General features: G+C 25.9%; 2 protein-coding genes across 2 annotated transcripts; one reads left to right on the forward strand and one right to left on the reverse strand.

Annotated features, from left to right (window-relative positions):
- Positions 1-2,042: 2,042 nt before the first annotated feature.
- LOC112685559 (S-adenosylmethionine synthase-like) lies at positions 2,043-16,064 on the forward strand. The gene is made up of 9 exons (XM_025557488.1): positions 2,043-2,639; positions 3,128-3,205; positions 4,821-4,943; positions 8,843-8,955; positions 9,896-10,039; positions 11,594-11,812; positions 14,143-14,325; positions 14,407-14,540; positions 15,768-16,064. Exons 1-9 carry the CDS (start codon positions 2,507-2,509, stop codon positions 15,865-15,867), a joined length of 1,227 nt encoding a protein of 408 aa, XP_025413273.1. The 5' UTR covers positions 2,043-2,506; the 3' UTR covers positions 15,868-16,064.
- A 1,523-nt stretch (positions 16,065-17,587) lies between these two features.
- Positions 17,588-22,144, reverse strand: LOC112685587. The gene is made up of 7 exons (XM_025557518.1): positions 22,071-22,144; positions 20,498-20,535; positions 19,804-19,895; positions 19,353-19,436; positions 18,855-18,954; positions 18,254-18,372; positions 17,588-17,683 (listed from the first exon to the last, which is right to left on the reverse strand). The coding sequence occupies exons 2-7, from the start codon at positions 20,512-20,514 to the stop codon at positions 17,649-17,651; spliced, it is 447 nt and encodes a 148-aa protein (XP_025413303.1). The 5' UTR covers positions 20,515-20,535; positions 22,071-22,144; the 3' UTR covers positions 17,588-17,648.
- Between the last annotated feature and the right edge of the window lie 390 nt (positions 22,145-22,534).

The raw sequence follows: 22,534 nt of genomic DNA on the forward strand, positions 1-22,534 counted from the left end.
AATAATTTATAGTTGAAGGTAGTTCATTGGAAAGTTCAGTATTAAGTTCAGAAACTGATTTTTGAAAAAAACCTTTATTAAATTATATTAGATAAAATCAATGCTGAACTAAGTAAAAGATTTTCTAATAACGAAGATTTATTGATGGGAACTAGTGTAATGGACCCAAGAAATAGTAATTTTTTGGATAAAAATCATATTCATCCATTTGCTTTAGCTTATATGTGTGATATTGATTCTTTAGATTCTGAATTAAACATTATTAGAAAATCAATAAAACAATTTGAATTAAAATACCATTCTATAAAAACTATTTTTCAATTTCATAAATTTTTATTGGATTATCAACCAGCATTTTTTGAATTATACAAATTATGTACGATTACAATTACAATACCTGTATCTTCAGCAGCATGCGAAAGAACTTTTTCATGTATGAAAATAATTAAATCATATTTGAGAAATTCTATGCTTCACAACAATCTATCTAGCTTAAGCATAATTGCTATAGAAAAATCTGAAGCAAAATCATTAAATATTGAGGATATAATCAATATTTTTGCTGAGTGTCATAACAATAGAAGAATTTTATTAAAATAAATTATTTATATTATTATGTATTTTATTGCTGTTTTTCTAACTTACCTACATGTGTTATACAGGTACTTATATAATATATTATTATCTTATCGTTCTTATTATTTCCAATTAATTTTTATTAAGTAAACAAATAATTAATATTAAAAGTTTTTAATTGTTCAATTTAATCTTTAAACACAGTTGTTTTTTATTTTATCTTAAAATATTATATTTATATTGTTTTTTTTTTTTTTTTTATATATAATAAGATATGTTTGTTGAATTGTTTATTTGAATTAGTATTATAACATAATATAATGTTTAGTGTCAGTTTAAAATGCTTGTAATTATGTTTTTATAGTTACAGAAACTCAATTGTACTACAATTGATGCTTGATGGTATAATTGGTATTGAGTATAATTTTGGGTTAGGGAGTATAAAAATTAAAAAGTGTTTACATGAATATATATTTTGTTAGGAAATAAATACTATTAATATATGTTTACGCATCATTATTTTAGTAAGTTTACACGATGAAGTGTGAAAAAGATTGAAAAATTGAAAGTTGACCCTCCCCCTCCTCCCTCTGCACAATTTCCTCTCATCACTATTGTTTTATATATATATCAAGTCAACAATTTGGCCCTCCCTAAAAAATTTTAGCCCCAGCTTGGCTCACCTGGTATTAAAATTCTGGTGCCGCCACTGTTGTAGACGCTAATAAAATGGGGGTTATAAATATGTGCATCGCTTTTTGTTACTTCTCACGAACAATAGAACTACACAATAAGTAGTGTTTTCGAACTTGTTAAGCTGATTCACAACATCTATATACCGAACATTTGCATTTATAAAGATAAATCATGCTTACCGATTCAGTGAAATTCCTCGTCGAATACTGGGAATGAAATCGTCTCACGTATTAATTGTCAATAAAGAAAAATATATTCGTAATACGCATATAATATTTTGAAATATACTATTTTCCCCGGCGACAGTAGAAAACATACGTAGATATATATGTAAATATTTACGTATATATATATTTGTGAATATACTAAGATGGTGGCTAACCTAACGGCAACACTGTAAGTAGTAAAAAGCACGGCTGTAGTATTATTCTACATCGTGGTAACAAGTAACCGTGGTAGTGTGTGGCATTTCGAATATCATGAAATATCGTCAACGGTGTGCCGCCGTTTTTCCGATGTTTCGTGTTACGGTGAACAATCCGAACAAATCGATCTTCCCCGTGGATCGAGGATTTTCAACGTCTTTGGGCAATGGCACCCACCAATTGTTCGTAAAAAAAAAAAAAACGCGCGGACCGCATTCGTAATAATTACAATAACATGCGTTATAAACGCTCAGTTTTCATTATTTTCATAATTATCAATTAATTATCAACGTACGAGTCGATTACGAGTTACTCCTGGTCGGATTTGGACGATTTTGTCCATTGTTTACACGGTACAAGTACCTGTTGGTCGAATTTTTTACGATCGCTTGGTGCGCGCGCCGTCGTCTTTGACGTTGAACCGACAACCAGTCTAACAGCATACAGGTTAAAGTACCAGTTTCACCGTCAAATTACCATTTGCATAGTCACTATCTCCTTGACGTTATCACACTCTCCATTGTCCCAACATTTTTTAATTGTTTATGCTCCGATTATTACTATTATTACTATTGTTGCGACCAACCGCCTCGTGTACTGCTACAATACTATCCATTTACCAACGTAATTATACGCTTATCTATCCCGGTTGAAAAACGCGCATTATTTTTTTTTTCTTTCTTTTTTCAACGGTCTACGTAATTGCACGCGCACCGCTACCCGTCCGTTACCGGTTTTTCCCTAGTCAATTTTACTCGTTACGCGTCTAGAGCGATATTGCAACATACAGTCTGCTGTAGAAAAAAATCATGACTGAAGTAAATAATCACGCTCACAGCAACGGCTTCGTGGTCAAAGACGCCGACTGTAATGTGCCATCCGAGACCCCGAATGGTGAGACGTTCCTGTTCACTTCTGAGTCTGTTGGCGAAGGACATCCGGGTAAGATAAAATATCGGATTATACGAGGCTAGGTTTACAGGAGTAATCATTTTGTTCTTGTAAATAATATGTATATTGGGTTCCTACGTATTGTTGCGCTATACGGTATGTCGATGAGACCGGAGATGATGGTCGAATAGTCGCTTTGCCATTAATCCGGGTTCTCAACAATGTATAAAAAAAGTTAACGATGATAATCATAATTTATGAAGATCGTTTGTCGGTTTGATTTTATTTCTGATAAACATTTTTTTCAATATTCCCTCGGCCACACGTGTTAATATATAATATATATGTAACTTATGAATAACTACTGTGTGTATGGACTTGAAATAAAAATATACGTATGCTCATAAATTGCACTTTGTGTTGGCGCTATTATTGAATTTAAATTTTAAAGAAGACATTAGTACTTCTTCAATTTTTCAATTATTAAGTATTATATTAAAATAAATATATTTATTTACTTTTTTTTTGTTTTCCAATAGACAAAATGTGTGATCAGATTAGTGATGCCATTTTGGATGCACATTTGAAACAAGATCCTAATGCCAAAGTAGCTTGTGGTAAGTCATATCAATATTATTAATATTATTTTCTTGAGCTTGCTTTGTGTTTATGTCTTAAATCAGAATATTCAGAATAGTATATCTAAATTAAATAAATTGTTTTAGAGTTCAAAAAATATATGGGTATAAAAACATTTGCTTGTCATAAATGAATTTGGATACTATGTCTATACAATGCATACTACTATTCTTGGATTCTATTTTAATTTTTTTACCACTTTTTTATCCCCTGCTTTTGAAAATCGATGACGACCTCGGAACTGTTTATCACATTGCTTTGAGGCCATCGCTATCTTTTATTTAATATAATAAATAGTATTTTATAAAAATATACTATATTATATAAACTATAAATAGTCTTTTACATAAATGATCGACTCTCCGGTTGGCTGCCCATTTTATACAATGAGATAGCCATCTGGAAAGCATCCGCGGCGGGCTATATTATTGTGTTTTTATCACTTAATTTTTATCACTTAGTAAAGGTTTCTTTACTGTTTTGCCATTTATCTCTTGAGAATTTGAATGTTCATAATTTAATATGATATAATTACAAATTACAAATTATCTTAAATACCTCTTTGGTTTTCAATATTTAAATAACTTCAATTTAAACTGTGTTCTAAATTGTTTATGATCAGTATTATTATTTTCTATCATTGCATAACTTATCATTATAAAGTTATGACTAATTATAATTGCATTAATTATTAGTAAATTGTTAGCATTAATTGTATGTACTTATTTTTTGTATTCCAAAATCAAATAAAACTTTATGTTTATGTTGTCTCAATAGTATTATCTTCTCCATTTAAAATGTTTGAAAATTGTATATAGTATATCAAAACCATAATTGTTTTGTATACATTTTTTAAATTTTTTAAACACAATATTTCCTCTATTGTCTTGTTTACTTTTAAGGCTGTGTTCTGTATTTTTTATTACATTAATTGTACCAAATAAAGTTATACCTTATTTTTCAAAATATTCAACTGTAGTGGCCAAAAGTTTAAAATTCAGTTTTATAAAAATGAAACTTAAAATCAGTGATTTTTGTAAAAAAAACTTTTGTCTAAAGTATAGAAACTGCATCATCTATATCAAATTGTTTGATGACATTGCAAATGTTTTGTATGTTTTCATTGTATCTTTTATTTAAGTTCTCCAACGGGTAATAATTGATTGAAGAGTTTTAAAATAAATACGACTTGGACATTTTAGAAATACTTTTTTTATACTTGATAATAGCTTAACAGCCCTATCAGTTATATTAAATATCTGTTTAAATAATAAATACATATTTTAATAAAAACCCTCAACGCTTTTTTATTCAAATTATTTCTCATTTTTCCTTGATATTTTGAATTCTCATTTAATTTTTAAAATCTGTTTAATTTAACTTTTAGATTGGTCCACTGAATTTTGAATTATTAAGAGTTTACTGAATGTTTTATTATTTTCAATTTTATTATTCTGAAGAAAATTGTATTTATATTTTATTGCGAGCTTTTGATATCATTCCATAATCATAATATGAACAATTTTTTTTAACATTTATACCTACTATAATATTATTCTTATGAAATTGTAATGCTAATTTATTAATTTATAGAAACTGTAACCAAAACTGGATTCATATTACTCTGTGGAGAAATAACATCTAAAGCCATTGTTGACTACCAAATGGTAGTCAGAGACACTGTGAAACATATAGGCTATGATGATTCATCAAAAGGTAAAAGTCATGTATATTAATAGTATGTCTTATATAATGTTTAAACATCTATGATTCTACATTTTAATATAATAGCATTTAACAGTTATAAACATATCCTAAAATGAGTTTAATTGGTGCCAAAGTAGTTCTATATAACTACTAATTGTGACCAATTTACTAGTAAGTCGTTAAGGAAGGTTAGGTTACATTTTTCTTTATAATTTAAGAAATTATTGACCACATGTACCTATTTTAAAAGTGATATTTTGCATTGAAGTTAAATTAAGTTACGAGATAAGATTCTGGTATATTTTATATTCCTGGACCTATATAACAATTATATTATACTTGAATGAACCAATATTTAAAATTATGTTACCAATTATTTTCGAAAAGTATAATTTGAAAAATATAATTTTTCTTGCAAAATTTTCATTATGAAAGAAGAACAAGTTGGACAGAAAGATGAAGTATCTTTCCATATTTTCTGCACAAACACAACATCTTTTACGAAGTGCCCTTCTGTTTTTCCCCATCTCATGTGTTTTTGGAATGTATTTTCTTTTAGCATCTAGTCTTGGTTTTGGAAATGCTGGTAAAAGTTCACTAAGAATAGACAAACAAAAATCGGTACTCGTCCAATATACTATCTACTGCATGTTTGATGGTTTAGTATGCTATCTACCGTAAATATTTTAACTACTGTGTAGTTATGTATACGAATTTCTGATCGCTCTGAGGAATGATTTTTTTTAAGAACTTTATTCAACTCACCACCACAAATTGTTTGGTTTTTAATTTTTGTACATGTTTGCTCGATTGATAATAAACCTCGTATGCTTAAACATTTTTCGCATATATTTTAATTTTGAATTATAGATACAAATAGATATAAAACTATATATTTTCGATATAAATAACTCATAGTTAACAAACTCATAATAATAATTAATAAATAATAATAAATAAATCACAGTAAAAACATATATAATCGATACGAGTCACAAATAGTGATGTTAAAAAGTAGCAGTCACTGCTACTTTTCACAGTGACCCAATGAGTAGCAATAACTGTGACTAATACTCATACATAATATAACAGTGATTTTATTATACTGTGATGATATCACAAATCTGTTAAGTTGTCCAACTGTGAAAAATATTTAACACTATGATTTATGAAATAGTGATATGCGACTATTGCTAGTTGCTACTTACTACAATAGTACTATACATTTGTGTGCATTATATAATCACAGTGTAGATAAATTGATGTTAAGACTAGATACTAAAAATAGTGGGAAATGGAAGTAGTTTACTACATAGAGCATGGTTTACTAATAATAAATAGTTAAAACATGGATTGAAATATAATGTAATATTTTTATTAATAGATAATATATTTTAGATAAAATACCATTCATTAAAATTACAAATATTAAAATATACAAATTCGTGATTTTAGATAGATATTTATTGATATTATATTATTTGTTAATTTATTATATTAGTCATTATTCATAGGTAATAAATAATGATTAATATTATTTCACATTTACATTTGGTAAATATTATCTGATATCACGACTAAATAGTAAATAGAGTAGTATTTTAACTCTATTTACTATTTAGTCGTGATATATATTATATATATTATATTATATTATATTATATATATTTAATCACTATTATTTTCACTGTGATGTTTTTTTTATCACAGTAGCAATATCACAGTATGATGAATATTTTTCACAGTTTAACATCACTAGTCACAAACACACTTCTTCTAAATCCTATCCGATTTCGAATGTTGGCGACCATTTCAGCAATGCTCTCTTTATTGGTTGCGACGCGAAACAACTTTGATGAGCTCTTTCCATACAATTCCTTAGATTATGAAACCATGATTTTCTTCTTCTGCCAGGGCCTCTTTTTCCATGTATTTTCCCTTGCAAAACACACACTAAACAGGTATAATATAATGCTATACCTACTAACTTACCTAACCTACTTAGGTTTAAATATAATGCAATTTGGGGTTTTGTAAAAGCATAATTATGATAAAAGCAAAATAATAAAGTATATATAATATACAGTATATGAACCTACGGTAGATATCATACTAAACTATCATCAAATTATGGTAGATAAAATATTTATGGTAGATAGCATATTAGCATATTGGACGAGTACCCGAAAATCATAGGTATAAATTATAAGAATTTAATAATAGCATTTGGATCACATGTAATCCTATCTTCTTGTACCAACGAACAGTTTTTCTCAAAAATGGATAATAACTGTTCATTTGGTCCTACTGATCAGTATTACTCATAAATTTATTATAATTTGCAATCGGTTCTGGTTTTAGTTTTTCCTGACCCTTTTTATTTTTTGTAAGTATCAAATTATTTTTTAATTCGGTAGAAATATATATAACATCCCGTTTGTTCTTCCATTTACCAACCAATACGCCATTAGAGTACATTGCTTTTGTTTCCCCGGGTTTTAATTTTCAATTTTACTACGACCTCAGGAATACGTTTTCGGTTAGATCTTAATGTGCCCGTACAATATGTCTTTTTTTGTAATAATTGTTCAGCTAAATCGATGCTATTATAAAAATTGTCCATGTAAATTGAAATAACATGATAAAAGTAGGTAATAGGGAATATTATTGAATCATATGTAAATAGAAAACAAATGATTATTTTTAGAAACGGTTTTCAATATTATGTTTAAAAATGTTTGTAGATAACGCCGACCAAAAATTTGTGCACAGGTTCTAACGCTGACCGGAATATAAGCACATAATAATCGGTATATCAGATGACGCCAATTGGCGTCGATCGCACATGGAGAGTGACGCTACTGACGCCAATTGGCGTTGTACGCAGCGAACATGTTAAATATTTTATGTTTAATTCATGCCTTAATGCAGCAATTTTAAATCTTTTTTAACTGGTGAGGTCCTTTTGAAATTTAAGTGATCAAGTAACGAATAATTCAATAACGGTTGGAAGCATTCCTTTATGGTAAAGACCATGTGAAACACCAGGATGCCGATTAAAAATATTTCCTTTATCTTATTACTTGGTGAATTATATACAAATACTTTTCTAATTGGTAATTGAAGCCCAATTATATGTATTGTTAGCAATTATAACTTAACACTTCACAAGTATCATCAGTAAAATTCTTTCCATTTTTCAGTTAATTTTAATATTCCTTGATCGCCAGTTAGTAATATTTTTGGTTCACATATTTTTAATTTTAATTTCCATTAGAAACAATTAACTAACCAGAATACAAAATAGTTTTCTTTATTTATGTATTAATCAACTTTTCTTAAAAAAATTATAGTTTTTAATTTCTAATATTTTTCAGTAATTTTTTTATGAAATGTTTTACATTTTAATATTTAAAGTAATCATATTTTGTTTATATTTATTATCAATTACTATTTTTAAAATCGATATAATTTTATTTTGCATTTGAAATAATATTTATACTTTATTGTTTTTCTCTTAATAACCTATTTTATAAATACCATACAGTAAATTATGTTTCTCAATTACAAAATCGAGATTTTGCTAAATTGTCCTGTTTTTTTATCATGCTCAATTATTTTATTTCATTTTCAATACATTTTGGAGATTTCATCATTCTATATCAACGACATCATATAAGTATAATAATAAAAAAAAAATTTTTTTTTACTTTAAGATTTGCTTGAAATTACTTTTAATACAATTATTTTATATAAATTTTTTATTTTATTATTATTATTATTATTATTCATTGTTTAGGCTATTTTAAAAATATGTATTATTAGATTGATATGTTAAATTTTTAAATTGTTTTACTAATAGTTCCTTGAGTAATAATATATATGTTTTTCTACTATTGGGTTGTCAGGTTTTGATTATAAAACATGTTCGGTGATATTAGCACTTGATCAACAATCACCAAATATTGCTGCTGGTGTACACATCAATAGGGCTACTGAGGAAATTGGAGCTGGAGATCAGGTATATTTTCTTTTGATTTAAAATAAATGTAAGTAAGTGTTAAAAAATGAAATGTTGACAAAATTTGATGTTTCAACAAATTTCCATTAAACAATATTAGTCATTTAGTCAAAGACTTTTCATAGTTGTGCACTGACTTTTTTGATATAATATACATATTTTTTTTAATTTTTTTTTTTTTTTTTTATGAAAGTTTAAACATTCAACCTACCTTATTAAGAATTTTAATTATTTTTCTATATCAAAAATCTTGAGAAAAAATATAAACTTTTTACTCAAAATCATTTTTTTTTTTTTTTTTTGAGAAATAGTAAATTAGTTTTAAGTTTAATAGTCTAATACAGTAATAACATTCATTTCTCTATGTACGAGTATTACACCAGTTTGTGAAATATTGTCTGACCTAGGAGTCTCGCCCTTTTTTATTTATATTCCAAATCATATAATTATTAGAATATTACTTTTTTTGTAAAAATATTTTAATTATTTTTTAGGGATATTTTTATTAATTGATGATTATTCTATTATCTATTGGACAAACTTAAAACAGTTTAATGTAATAAACAATACAATATTAACTTGTAATACACATCAGATTAAAATAAATAAAAGGGGTAAAAATGAGGGATTGTTGTTAGGATTGTTTATGACATTCACATAAGACAATCTAGTTATGAATTTTCAACTTTCAACATTTGAATTAGAGCAATTAATATGGAAAGGAATGGAATGATATATGGTGCCAGAATGGAATTTTAAATTTATAAGAGATAGTACTAAGGAAGAATCAATATTTTATTGAGAATTTGATTTTAATATTTATCAAGGCCAACATATTTTATATTTTTTTAGTTATAAATTAATTAAAATATTGTCTGTTTAAGTTATTTTTAATAGTTTCTAAATTTTTACTTAATAAATATTCATTATTTTATATTAGGGTCTTATGTTTGGATATGCTACTGATGAAACTGAAGAATGTATGCCTTTAACTGTTGTATTAGCTCACAAACTTAATGAAAAAATAGCTGAACTTCGAAGAAACCAATTACTTTGGTGGGCACGTCCTGATACAAAAACACAGGTAATTAAATAAAATACATTAAGTTGGTTATCTAAAAGAGGTTTGGTATTTCATACTTTAAGGCCCTCCGCATACGAGACGATTCTTGCGCGATTTATGCGATACAAGCAATCTGTGCTATTATGGGGGTGCACACGATGCGATTGTTGTGCGATTATTATTATCGTTATTTATCTATTATTCGGTTATTATGAGTTTACTGATGTTTGCTCGATTCTTTGATTACCTTTTTTAAAATGTTGAGTTCATCTAGTGACGAAGAAAAAAATTTTACGTACTATTTGTACAAAAAGTTGGTTGGTAAAAAAAAAGCAAGAAAAGATCATAGAAGGAAATTTAGGATTCATCCTTATATTCAAAGAAATAACCTCTGTCGACTATGAATTGGATGTTTCGGCTAGAGAACTTCAGGAAACCGACGTTAAATTTGTAGCATTTTACAGAATGTCAAAGGAATCCTGCAAAGAAATTGTAGACATTATATCTCCTACCATTTATCAGAAGAATACCAACATGAGAGAATATGTGAGTGAAGAAGAAATTTCAATTTCAATTTGACCAACGAATTTAACATTGAATGCCTCCATAGTTAAAATGATGTATAAATAAATGATATATGACGAAAATAAAAATGTAATTACGCGTGATTCGTGTGACGCGACTGCCAAGCGATCAGCACTGTCGGTTTGTGACGTTTCTCGCGTCGCAATCGCGTCGTTATTAAATTGCGTCGTTAGTGAATCCCTATCAACTATGATAAGAAATCGCTCGTATCACATATATTACATAAATCGTGTCGCGTTACAATCGCCTCGTGTACGGAGGGCCTAAAAGTTCTAATCCAATGGTCAGAAGAAAATTTAAAAATATTTCTATTAACCATTATATTTTATTTTTGGATAGTAATTTAAATTCATTAGATTTTACAAATTTTCATTTTATGATATGAGATATTTATGAAAAAGAAAAATACGATTTTATTTTTAATTGACTCAGCAAAGAAACTAAATATTGTTCTGTTAATAATTATTGTCTAAATGTAATATGTCACGGATGAAAGTGTTGTTTAACACATTACACAGATTTTTTTTTATTATTATTATCATATTTAAGATTTTTAAATATAGATTATATATTTTCTTGATTATTATTACTTGACTCAAATATCAACTAATTATATTCATAAGCATTTTATGTCGTATTTGGTAATTTATTGTAAGAACATATTCTAATTTTAATTTTTAATAACATTTAAGTTATATCATAAGAGAATAATTTTAATGTAATTATTTAATTTTTTTAATTTTTAATTACACAATATTTAAGATTTATATAAATTTGGTTTTTGAACCGAGTATAATACAACTCCATTTTTTGATTAATATGAAATAAATATTTATGTTTTCAGATGAAATTTTTCAATTATAATTAGTATTTTAAGTTTCAAGTCCTGTTTATTAAAATACATATGATATTTGTACTTTACAGTTATTTCTTTTTCTAAATTTTATAAATGCAGCTATAAAATGTATGTGTTATAATATTATTGTCTAGGTTACATGTGAATACGGCTTGGTTGGTGGTGCTTGTATTCCATTAAGAGTTCATACGGTTGTTATATCTGTTCAACATTCTGAAGAAATAACTCTAGAACACTTACGACTAGAAGTTATGTCCAAAGTTGTGAAGAAAGTGATACCACAAAAGTATCTTGATGAAAAAACAATTTTCCACATAAATCCATGTGGTCCTTTTGTGATGGGTGGTCCACAAGTAATATATAATGTAGTAATAACTAGGCTTAGGGAGTTATAGCTCTAAAAAATACACAAATATGAATGCAAATATGCTTCTAAAATCATTAAAATATGCATTATAATATGCATTTATATGCATTAAAAAAAAAATGACCTCGTAGTACACAAAATAAAACGTGTTCATCGGATGTAAATGTATCTTTCACTCCGAAACAAAACTTTGTAATCGGCTTCTCGTAGACTGTTGTACTTTCGGCATTACACAATATTATAAAATATACGCATACGACGTTTTACGTATGATTCGACGTTGTGTGGTTGCGAAATGCAAAAACAACGACGAATAATAACAATACCGTAGTAACCAAACATTGCATCCAGGGCGAAACTTCAAAATGCGCCCTTACGTATTTTCAATTTGAAAATATTACGCTTATTAGATATTATTTTCGATGATTGTTTTGATTATAATATGAAAGCTGTTAAATAATTTTGTAAATAAAATATGACATTGACCGTTGTAATTTTTAACATTAAACGCAAGATTTTCATTTTTGCGTTCTTCCAAGAATTGCGCCCGGGGCGTAGTCACCTCTTGCCACCCCCTAGCTACGGCCCTGGATAACAATCAACTGAACTGGACACTAAACAAATAATCTATTATTCTATATCAACTATTATCTTTATCGACATCCGGTCGATATCTAGCGGGTTATACGGTCGATGCAAGTGTGTAGTATTATTTATACTTATACGAAAATTATAACGAGATATGAAAAGTAGTTTGCAAGTAGCATATTACTGGAAGTATTAAGTCCTCTTAATATATTTTTCTTTCGATAGGTTGAAATATATATCCATATTTTTTAATTTTAAATTTGAAAATTTGTCAAAATATGTAAAATAAGCATAAACATTTTAAAATATGCACTCTCCTGCAAAATCTATTAAATATGCAAAAATATGCACATTCAAATTTGAGATCTGATATCATGGCACCGAGAAACAAATTTATTTTGCACTCTGCTATATTTAACAATAATTAAAAAAAGTATGCAAATTCTAGAAGTCCCTAAGCTTAGTAATAACAAACATAACTCGTATGTGCACATTTTATTAATTTATGACTTATTTACTATCAATAGTTATAGAAAAAATATTTTTTTCTATGGGTCTTAATCTATAACTCTGAAATTCATAGTAAATTAAACATATATTTTAATATATTTCGTATCAGGCTAATTCCTAATTATCTAAAATGTGTTAAATGATTTAATAAAATATAAAATACTTCACAGAGTTTTATAATTTAGAAAATATAATATTTTTCTTCTTCATCTTTTATTAGGTTAAAAATGTATTTAGTATGCGAATAAGTCCTATTGGTAATAAGTAAAGACTGGATATAATTGCGTTAAAAATATCTTAAAATTGCACTTAAAAATGCCAGCATTTCAATGAAAATGTATCAAAATTGCAGTATAAATATATTAAAATTGCAATGAAATACATTAATATTACATAGTAAAATCATATCAAATATATAATCATTAATTACTCACTTAAATAATATTATGGACATCAATATAATATTTACAAAATATATAATTTTTCTGAATTAAAATTTATAATTATATACATCTCTAAATTGTGTTCTTAAAAATTGTATCGTCTGTTACTTAAAATATGTTTATATAATGAAAAAGTACGTTCAACGTCAATACTTGTTATCGATGCATATTTAAAATAGTTTAAAAACTTGGGTGACGTATCTAAATAAACATTTTGATTTCCTGTCATAATCTCAGAGTAATTTTTAATAGTTTTATATTCTTCATTTTATTCTATAACATTTTAATTTATCTTTAACTATTATTCCATTGGGAACGGGAATATTTATAGAAATATTTATACTAAATATTTTTATTTAGTTAGTATTTGTTTAGTATTTATACTAAATATGTTTAAACTATTAAGTAATTGATAATTTGATTCTTCTAAACTTGTGAGTTTTGTGGATAACCAAGATAAATATAATTTTAAAAATTCTTAACTACATTTAACTTCTTGTAAAAGTATATGTATAAAAGTATGTCATAGTTATATTTTTTATTTAAAATCACTTTGGAAATAATAATTTGTATATTTTATCACGTGAAGTATACAAAAGTTGCAATAATTGCAAAAAATTGCATTATTAAATTAAATAGGAAGACTGTAATTAATCTGTTTCGTATACATGTTTGATCAGATTTGATTTACTGGGTATCAATAAAAAGTTGCAATATCAATTAAATCCGCTCTTTAGTAATAAGAATTGTGATATATTTACTCTATTTTTTTTAGTGCGATGCAGGTTTAACTGGTCGAAAGATTATTGTCGACACTTATGGCGGTTGGGGAGCTCATGGAGGTGGTGCATTTTCGGGCAAGGATTTCACTAAAGTTGATAGATCAGCTGCATATGCTGCACGTTGGGTTGCTAAATCTCTTGTCAAGTCTGGCCATTGTAAACGTTGTCTTGTTCAAGTATGTTATTTGTTATGTTTATCTAAAATAGTTATATATAATAATTTATAGTTATTTTATTTTAAAATTAATTGGAATCAGGTATCTTATGCAATTGGAGTTGCTGAGCCAATATCAATTACACTTTTTCACTATGGCACATCTACTAAAACTCAGGAAGAGCTGTTAAAAATCATAAATAATAATTTTGATTTAAGACCTGGAAGAATTGTCAAGTTAGTTTTAAATTTTAGTACACTCAAAATATTAAATATAGTTCAATTAAACCTAAAATATAAAATTAATAGTTGTCGTTTATTATGATTAGGTAAGTATTTTTTAGTATTGTGAATTTGAGAATTAGTACAAATTAAAAAAAAGTTTTTTGATTATTTTGTAATATATTAAGTAATATTACATTGTCTAAGTAACCCTTGGTTTAATTTCATATTTATATTATATATTTTTATTTTTTATTGATCTTTTATTTAAAATAACAACTTATTTATAATTACAAGATTTTTTTATGTATAGTTTAACATTTAGTGTAATTGGTATGGTAACAGGAAATAGTTACATAATATTAGATTAAATTGTAGAAACCTGTTGATTTTAACAGAATTTGGTGGATTGGTGTTTCCATGTATTAAGCCATTTGGTATTGGTTATATTGTTAATGTGCTTTTAAGGTCGTTATAGGAGGGTTCCTGTATAGTCGTAACTTTGGAATTTGTAGCGGTGATCTTAGTTTGTTTGTCGGCTAGTTCATTTCCTTCAATGCCAGAGTGACTAGGGATGATCCATATGAGTATTATTTATTTGTTTTTGGATAGGACTTAGTTTAATTTATTTAGTATTTTTATTGCGATATCTCCTGGTTTGAACTAATTTTTTACGTTGTTGATTGTACCCAGGGAGTTCCTGAATATTATATGGTTAGGGTGTTCATCTTCTATAACTATTTTGATTTCCTCAAGTATCGCAATGGCCATGGCCGTATCTATAGAGCATGTATTAGGTAACTTCAATAATATATTTTTGTTTTTAAGTATCATTGAGATTCCTACTTTGTCTTGTGTCTTGAAAACATCTGTGTAGACTTCTTGGTAATCATAATAGTTTTTATTTTATTTATATTTACTTTTGTCAATATTTTAAAGAATATTTACTCTAAGTTGTACTCGAAAATAAATTGATGGGGAAGTAGTTTGTATATAAAAATGACAAAATATAATTTCATTTTTTCAAACTACATTATTTGTTGACAATTAATTTAAATGAATACATAAATTGCTTTTTTAAATTGATAAATTATAAAATATTAAAAAATGTACTGCTACCTAATAAGAAAATATATTTTATTATTTATTACAAAGAAATAAGGAAAAACTTTAATTGTATTTAATTTATATTTCAATTTTTTACTGTTGATTATGTATAATAGATTATTCTACATTTTTTAGGGATTTAGATCTCAAAAACCCGATTTATCAAAAGACAAGCACTTATGGACATTTCGGCCGTGACATTTTTCCATGGGAAAACCCTAAGATTTTGTTATAGGTTGTGTATGATTTTTAACCATATGTTGTTACATAACATATATTAACGAATTATATTTTATCACTAGTTTTTGTAGTGTAAAATATAGTTAGATCAATATATGTTTGTTTTAATAAGTTAAATACAGTAATGTAAATATTATTGTAGTTAATATTATTAAGTTATGAATTATATTTAAGAAGCTTACATTTCGTCTTACATTTACCTTTTAGTCTATTAAGGAAAAATAAATGAATACATTTTTTTTTCATAGTATGCACTTTTCAATTTGATTAATAATTTAATTTTGTTTATGTTCATTAAAAATACAAATATTCCACATTAAATAACTTATCTAATAAAAAATATATGCATATTAATATGTATGTATAATTATTAAATAAGTATTTTTCCTTATTTTGTTTGAATTTTTCAAGCAATCAATTACTGTTCATAGTTTAATTTTTAATGCTATGCATAAAATTACAAAAAAAAAAAAAAATTGTTTATACCTTGAATTTTTAGTTTAATGTTTATTGTAATTTTTAATTAAGTATTATTTTACAACATCAATTTTTATTTACCTTAATTTTAATGTTCATAATTTTGTTAACCTATAAGTTTTGCAGGTTTGTCATAAGTTTTGTTTTATTTTGTATACCTAATTTTAGTTTGTTACATCAGAGTTGTTAATTGGCTCAAACAATTTGTTGTTACCTTTCAATTGATTTTTTTTTTTTTTAGTATTTCATAAGTAATTTGAGGATAAATGTAAATTATAAATAATTTAAGTAAAGCAAAACTACATTTTGGTTTATTTGAGTGAAATATTTATAAACAGTATTTTACTGTATTTTCTAATGAATGTTAAAATAATTTTTAATAGTATTTAATAGTATGTATTTACTTCAGTTGATTGATTTAGTTTTTTATTAGACTTATTGTTTCAGTGGATTTATATTTGAAAAGTTTATTAAATAAAAGTTGATTATTATATTATTATTATTATTATTATTATTCCAAATTTTAAATGAAATCATTTGCCTTTTATTCCTCTCCTTGATACAATATTATGAATATTATCTTTACTGAATTCTTTAATATAATTAAAAATAATTTTATTATAGGAGGGGACTTTAATGCGAAGCATCACGCTTGGGGCAATTAAACATTGTGGCATCGTTTTGCATATTTTTATCAATATAATTAATTTTAATATACTTTCTCCATCTAAATCTACTTATTGGTCTTCATCTAATAAAAAAATCTGATCTTAAATATCTTTATTGCAAAAATACCCATTAATTTACTTTCTTCTATTAATAATATATTAGATTTAAATTCATACCACTCCTCTGTATTACTTAATATTTTCACAATCCCATTATTTCAAACTAAAACATTTATTTTTCTTCAAACTAATCATTTTTTATTATACAAAATAGTAAATGAACGAGTAAATTTCAATATCAAACTAAAATCTAAATTTGATGTAGATGAAACGCTAATAATATAATTTATAGTCTTATGTTAAAATTATGAATAAATAACAACAAAAGTGGATAAATATTAAAAAATGAATGTTTATTTTATAATTAAAAGTTAATATTATTACTTTAAGATAGTGTAAGTAAATTAAAAATAAAAATATTAAGTAAAAAATCATTAATCATTAATTAAATGTATAAAAAAAAATTAATAAATTTGAACTAAGCTAAAAATAAAATGCAAGTTACAAAAATAAAAAACTTAAAAAAAAAGTTGATTTCAGCAAATTTAATGAGAAAGAACGTTCCATTCCATTACAAAAACACTTGTAGTATTTTATCCAATGCCGCTGAAAAAATAAAATGATATAGTAATTAGAAAATAATGTCAAATCAAATTGTGTTTTATGGTGGAATTCAATAATTGTATAATTAAATTTAACCAATTAATCAATAATCTGAACCAAAACCTTTTAATAAAATATTTGAGAACCGGAACCGTAAAAACTTAGAGGTACCAGTCCCTAGTATAATATATTATAAATATATTATATAAAATATTTGTATACTCATACTCGTTAATCACACAAACACTGTAGAGACGAATCAAAGTAAACGAGATTTTATTTATAAAATTATGAAGAACTAAAATACTTATGGTAGCATAGTAGCATGTAATAAACAACTAATTTTTAAAATTTAATTATTTAATATTTTTGGGTAGACAATGTTTTATCGTCTACCCTAACGCGCCGCTATAATACGTAATATTATCACTACAAATCACCTATAATTTAAGATCATAAAGTAGGTAGGTGATCCCATTGACTATAAAACGCTCTATTGCAATGTTTGTGCAGTTAAAGAAAAATTTACAAATTTAATTAATTTAATTTAATTTAATTTATTTGATAACTTACTCGATATGAATTTCTTTTGATCAGATATTGAAATCGTTACTGACTCTATAGGCATTGTGTCATTGGGCTCTACCGATTTGGTAATGTTTTTAGGAATACGTAAATAGTTGTCATTGAGACTGTAAAATGTAATTGTGTCTTTAATAAGAATTTTTAATTAAAACTTCCAGTTCCAGTTAAAATAAAATGAAATTGATAGTTTAATTTATAAAATTATAAGATACTCGAAAACTGAAAATTTAGAACATTTCATTTTCTAATAATAAACAAATTTCCCCAGAAAAAAAATCGATTTCAGTATTATGCTCAGTTGATTTCAAATAGTATCGCATTTTATTAAGTAGGTACTCAAAAATTTAAATTAATAAGAAAAACATTTATTATAAAAAAGTAGAATTAATTATTACTTAACTTAGTGTCTGGAAATGTTAATAAAAAATTCTCGTGTTAAGTTCATAAATATTATGCTAGTACATGAACATAATATAGTTGCATTCTATATTTATTAGCATTTGACATAATTATTCATATTCATATTTAATTATTTAATTATTCATATTTTTGACCTTTAAGATAAAAAGTTATTTAAAAATAATGTTACTTCGAATCTATACATAGTCCTTTGATATCCATAAATAGACAGGACATTTTGCAGCACTTAGTGGCTAGAGTGTGAACTTCCACTATCATTTCTTTATAATCTATAACAAAAAATAAAAATGATACAACATTGCGGTTTCAAATTATATTTGAAATTTATATACTGTTCTACAATTATACATAAAAACTACAAAATATGAACGATCGTAGATACCTGTGGTAAGCATAACTTATCAATCAAATGCCTACCTATAATCGTGTCTAAATGGGATGCTGATAAATATTTTAAAATATAGAGTTATAATAAGTCACCTCCACCATTTACTACACTCGAGCTGTACACATTTTTTGTAACACGAGCTCAACTTTTAATTTCGAATAATGATGCATAGTAATTTTCTGGATGCCATCATAAAAAATAACTATTCAATTTATATTAATTATATTTATTTTTATAGTTTTTTAACATTAAAAATACTACGAAATATATTAAATTTACCTAATTCGATATTAGTAGTGTTGCATAAATTTCCCATTAAATGGTAAAAACTTGGTCCACACACTCGGATCTCTGTATCCCAATCTAAAACATACAATAGAACCATTACAAATTTTTTTGTTGTTGTTCAATTTGCAATGAAAATATTTTAAAGATATAAATAGACATTTTTCAAAAGCTATTTAAAAAAAATTAAGTGTAGTTATAAGAATACGTCTATTTATAGCTTCGTTAATTACAAATAACTGCATAAAATAAGTAGGTAAATATGTATATAATAAACTTAAAAGTTATGCTCTTATAAAATTGTTTAACATGTCAGTTATTAAAGTAAATATATTTTATTTCTAAGTGTTATAATTAAGATTATGAATATTTTTTTTTTTTTTATTTAAACATAATTCAAACAGTCTGTGTAAAGTATGAATAAACTGAATTAATATTGTCTTACTTAGTAGCCAATCTGGAGATTCCTCTTGATTATTGATGATTGATGAGGTTTCGATGTTATCAAAAATATTCCATATTAACAACATGCAAACCCTGAAATAAAAAATAATTAAAATAATATGAATACAAGAACTAAAAATTCATTCCACTTGATTGCAGTTTTTTAATATTTACATAAGTATCTAAATAGTTATTTATGTATCGCATTAAAATATCTGAAAAATTGATCATAAACTGGACTGTAGAGAAGACAGTTTTCATTTCTATTATTTCTCATCAAATTAATAATACAATAAGAAACAATAAAAAAAATGAAATCTATAATTAAGTTGAAATTGAGGCCCAATGAATTAAAGTATGTTTATTGAAATTGTTACAATAAATGAACACTTATAGTAAGCGAAAAAATTGCCTTTAACCTGGAACTTTAAGTGTCCGGACCAATTAATTATCAGTAAAATATAAAATATCTTGTTTCTTTCCATAATTTTAATATAATAATTTCGTTACAAATACTATTTTACATTTGTGAACCGAAATGTAATCATAGACTTTTGATGAGGGCCACTTTAACCAACTCATAAAATATACGAGAAATTAATTTTCACAATCAAGTTTTCATTTATTTTATAGTTTTAAAAATTGTTTGTACAATTAACTTTATTAATTATAATAGTTTAATTTTAATTACTTACATTTTTGGGAACGACATGATTTTGATAGTGGTTTGGATCTTAAAAAAAAAAAATTCGTTAAATACGTTTTTTTCAATAAATTTATAATTTATACTAGATAATAATCAATGACTTGTTCGTATACTAAAGTAATAACACATAACAATTATTTAAGTTACATTTATAGCAATTTTTGTATTTTGTTAATTAATTTAATATATTTATTGTAAATGTTATTACTTTTTTAGTTTTAAACTACTTGTAATTTAGACAGTTTTGTATTAATGTTGATGAATCAAATTAATTCGATAAACGATTAATTTTACCAAATCAATTAATTGAATCGATTGATTCGAATCAGTTGAATGATTCATTTTTCCCATCCCTAAGGTATACTTGAATAATATATTTCCGTTAATTGATTATTAATATTTAATATGGCCGTTCGAAAAGGTAACAATTTTTCCAAAATTTATTTATTATCGTTAGTCCTTCGGCAACATAAAATATTTGGGATTTAATACACTATAAAATAAATTAAGATCATCCATATGAAAAGTACTAAATAAATACAGATCGGAATGTTTAAAAAATAAATTAAACCCTAATTATTTGATAATTAATATATTGTGTATGCATAAATATTTCAGATTTTTTTCTAGCATACTATTTATATATGTATGTGCGTGCGTGCGTGCGTGTGTGTGTGTACGTATCGTTATTTTAATAAATACAGTTACATTGGTATGTATAATGTATATTTTTACTTATTTTATATCACTTAACGAATGCATACACATGTACAATATGTGACAGAAGAATGTCATCAAAATCTGAACGAAAGGCAACCAAGCATTCACCACACCTAAAACTTGAGAGTTCATTACGTGTTTAAGACGTATTAAACAGTCCCGTCGTTAGCGGGCAGGTAACTTAGACAGTTGACTAAGCACTTAAAATAAATTTGGAGACCTAACATTTTTTAATTTAGAATACGAGTAGTCTAATATATTTTGGTGTAAAGAAATTGTATTGATTTCGCCTAGGGCCTCGCAAGAGCTTGTGATGGCACTGGTGGTGAATGCTTGTTTGCTATCGCACAGCTCTCGACTCATGCACAATATCAAATTATTTCGACAGCGAATTGAATATATTTAGTAAATTCGGACTAAGAAGTAGGTATAATATTGTTATCATTTATTATGTATGACTTTGGATTAGTTTTGCTACGTATCTGGGATTCAATACTATAGGAAAGTAATACGTATTGGAATTAATACAGTTATAAATGATAAAATTATAACTTCTGCACGGATACATAACTATAATAGCATTTGTCAATATTACCATTTAAGGTGTACAAATGAAAATTTTTTTAATACATTTAATAAAGTTAAATACTAAACTAAGTATTTAAACCGTTAATGTTCGTTAGTAAAGGAAATCGTACTTGCTAAAAATGAAATTGGAAATAAAATACTAAAATACTTTTCACCCACCCTCAGAAACTGATTGAGTTAGTGCCTCGGAATTCCCGGTTTATTAAAAATCAACTACATGAAAAAGAATAAGTAAAATTTCAAAATATACTCACTTTATTCGTTGTGGTTAAAATACTTGAAGAAAAGTCGGTTTAAAATGATGACGGTCTTTGTACGAGCCTCACGGGATGATATATGACAAGTGTTTCAGTACACGCCCCGATGTTACGTTCTCGGATCGTACTCACAACAGACTGTGTGTTCGGGTGGGGATAATATGACGACGGTTCCTGCACCCTACTTCATTTCTGCTCAATGTATCGTTTGTTGTGTTGTACAGCAGGTAATCGAACGATACGTCATAATATGTATACAGAGCCGGGGAGGATTTATATACCAACATTTTTTTTATTTTTATATACGAATTCTTATAGTTGATATTATATCTAATACAAGTATTCTAGAAGTAACTTTGTGCACGTAAGCTGATGATGATGAAAACGTCAGTAGTTAGGTAATTTTCGGTTGAGTGTGTTATGACTTTTTCTTTTTTTTTATGTTATTTGTAAATAACACA

The sequence above is a fragment of the Sipha flava genome, unplaced genomic scaffold (genome assembly GCF_003268045.1).
Source record: "Sipha flava isolate LNK unplaced genomic scaffold, YSA_version1 282_pilon_pilon, whole genome shotgun sequence".
In the NCBI taxonomy this organism is placed as follows: domain Eukaryota; kingdom Metazoa; phylum Arthropoda; class Insecta; order Hemiptera; family Aphididae; genus Sipha; species Sipha flava.

Coding starts and splice junctions, on each gene's coding strand:
- LOC112685587 (XM_025557518.1), bottom strand. Junction 19,437..19,803: donor ATCTCCAGATTGGCTACTAA/GTAAGACAATAT, acceptor TGTATGTTTTAG/ATTGGGATACAGAGATCCGA. Junction 18,373..18,854: donor GGACTATGTATAGATTCGAA/GTAACATTATTT, acceptor TACATTTTACAG/TCTCAATGACAACTATTTAC.
- LOC112685559 (XM_025557488.1), top strand. CDS start 2,507: ATGACTGAAGTAAATAATCACGCTCACAGCAACGGCTTCGTGGTCAAA. Junction 4,944..8,842: donor CTATGATGATTCATCAAAAG/GTAAAAGTCATG, acceptor TTGGGTTGTCAG/GTTTTGATTATAAAACATGT. Junction 11,813..14,142: donor TTGTGATGGGTGGTCCACAA/GTAATATATAAT, acceptor TATTTTTTTTAG/TGCGATGCAGGTTTAACTGG.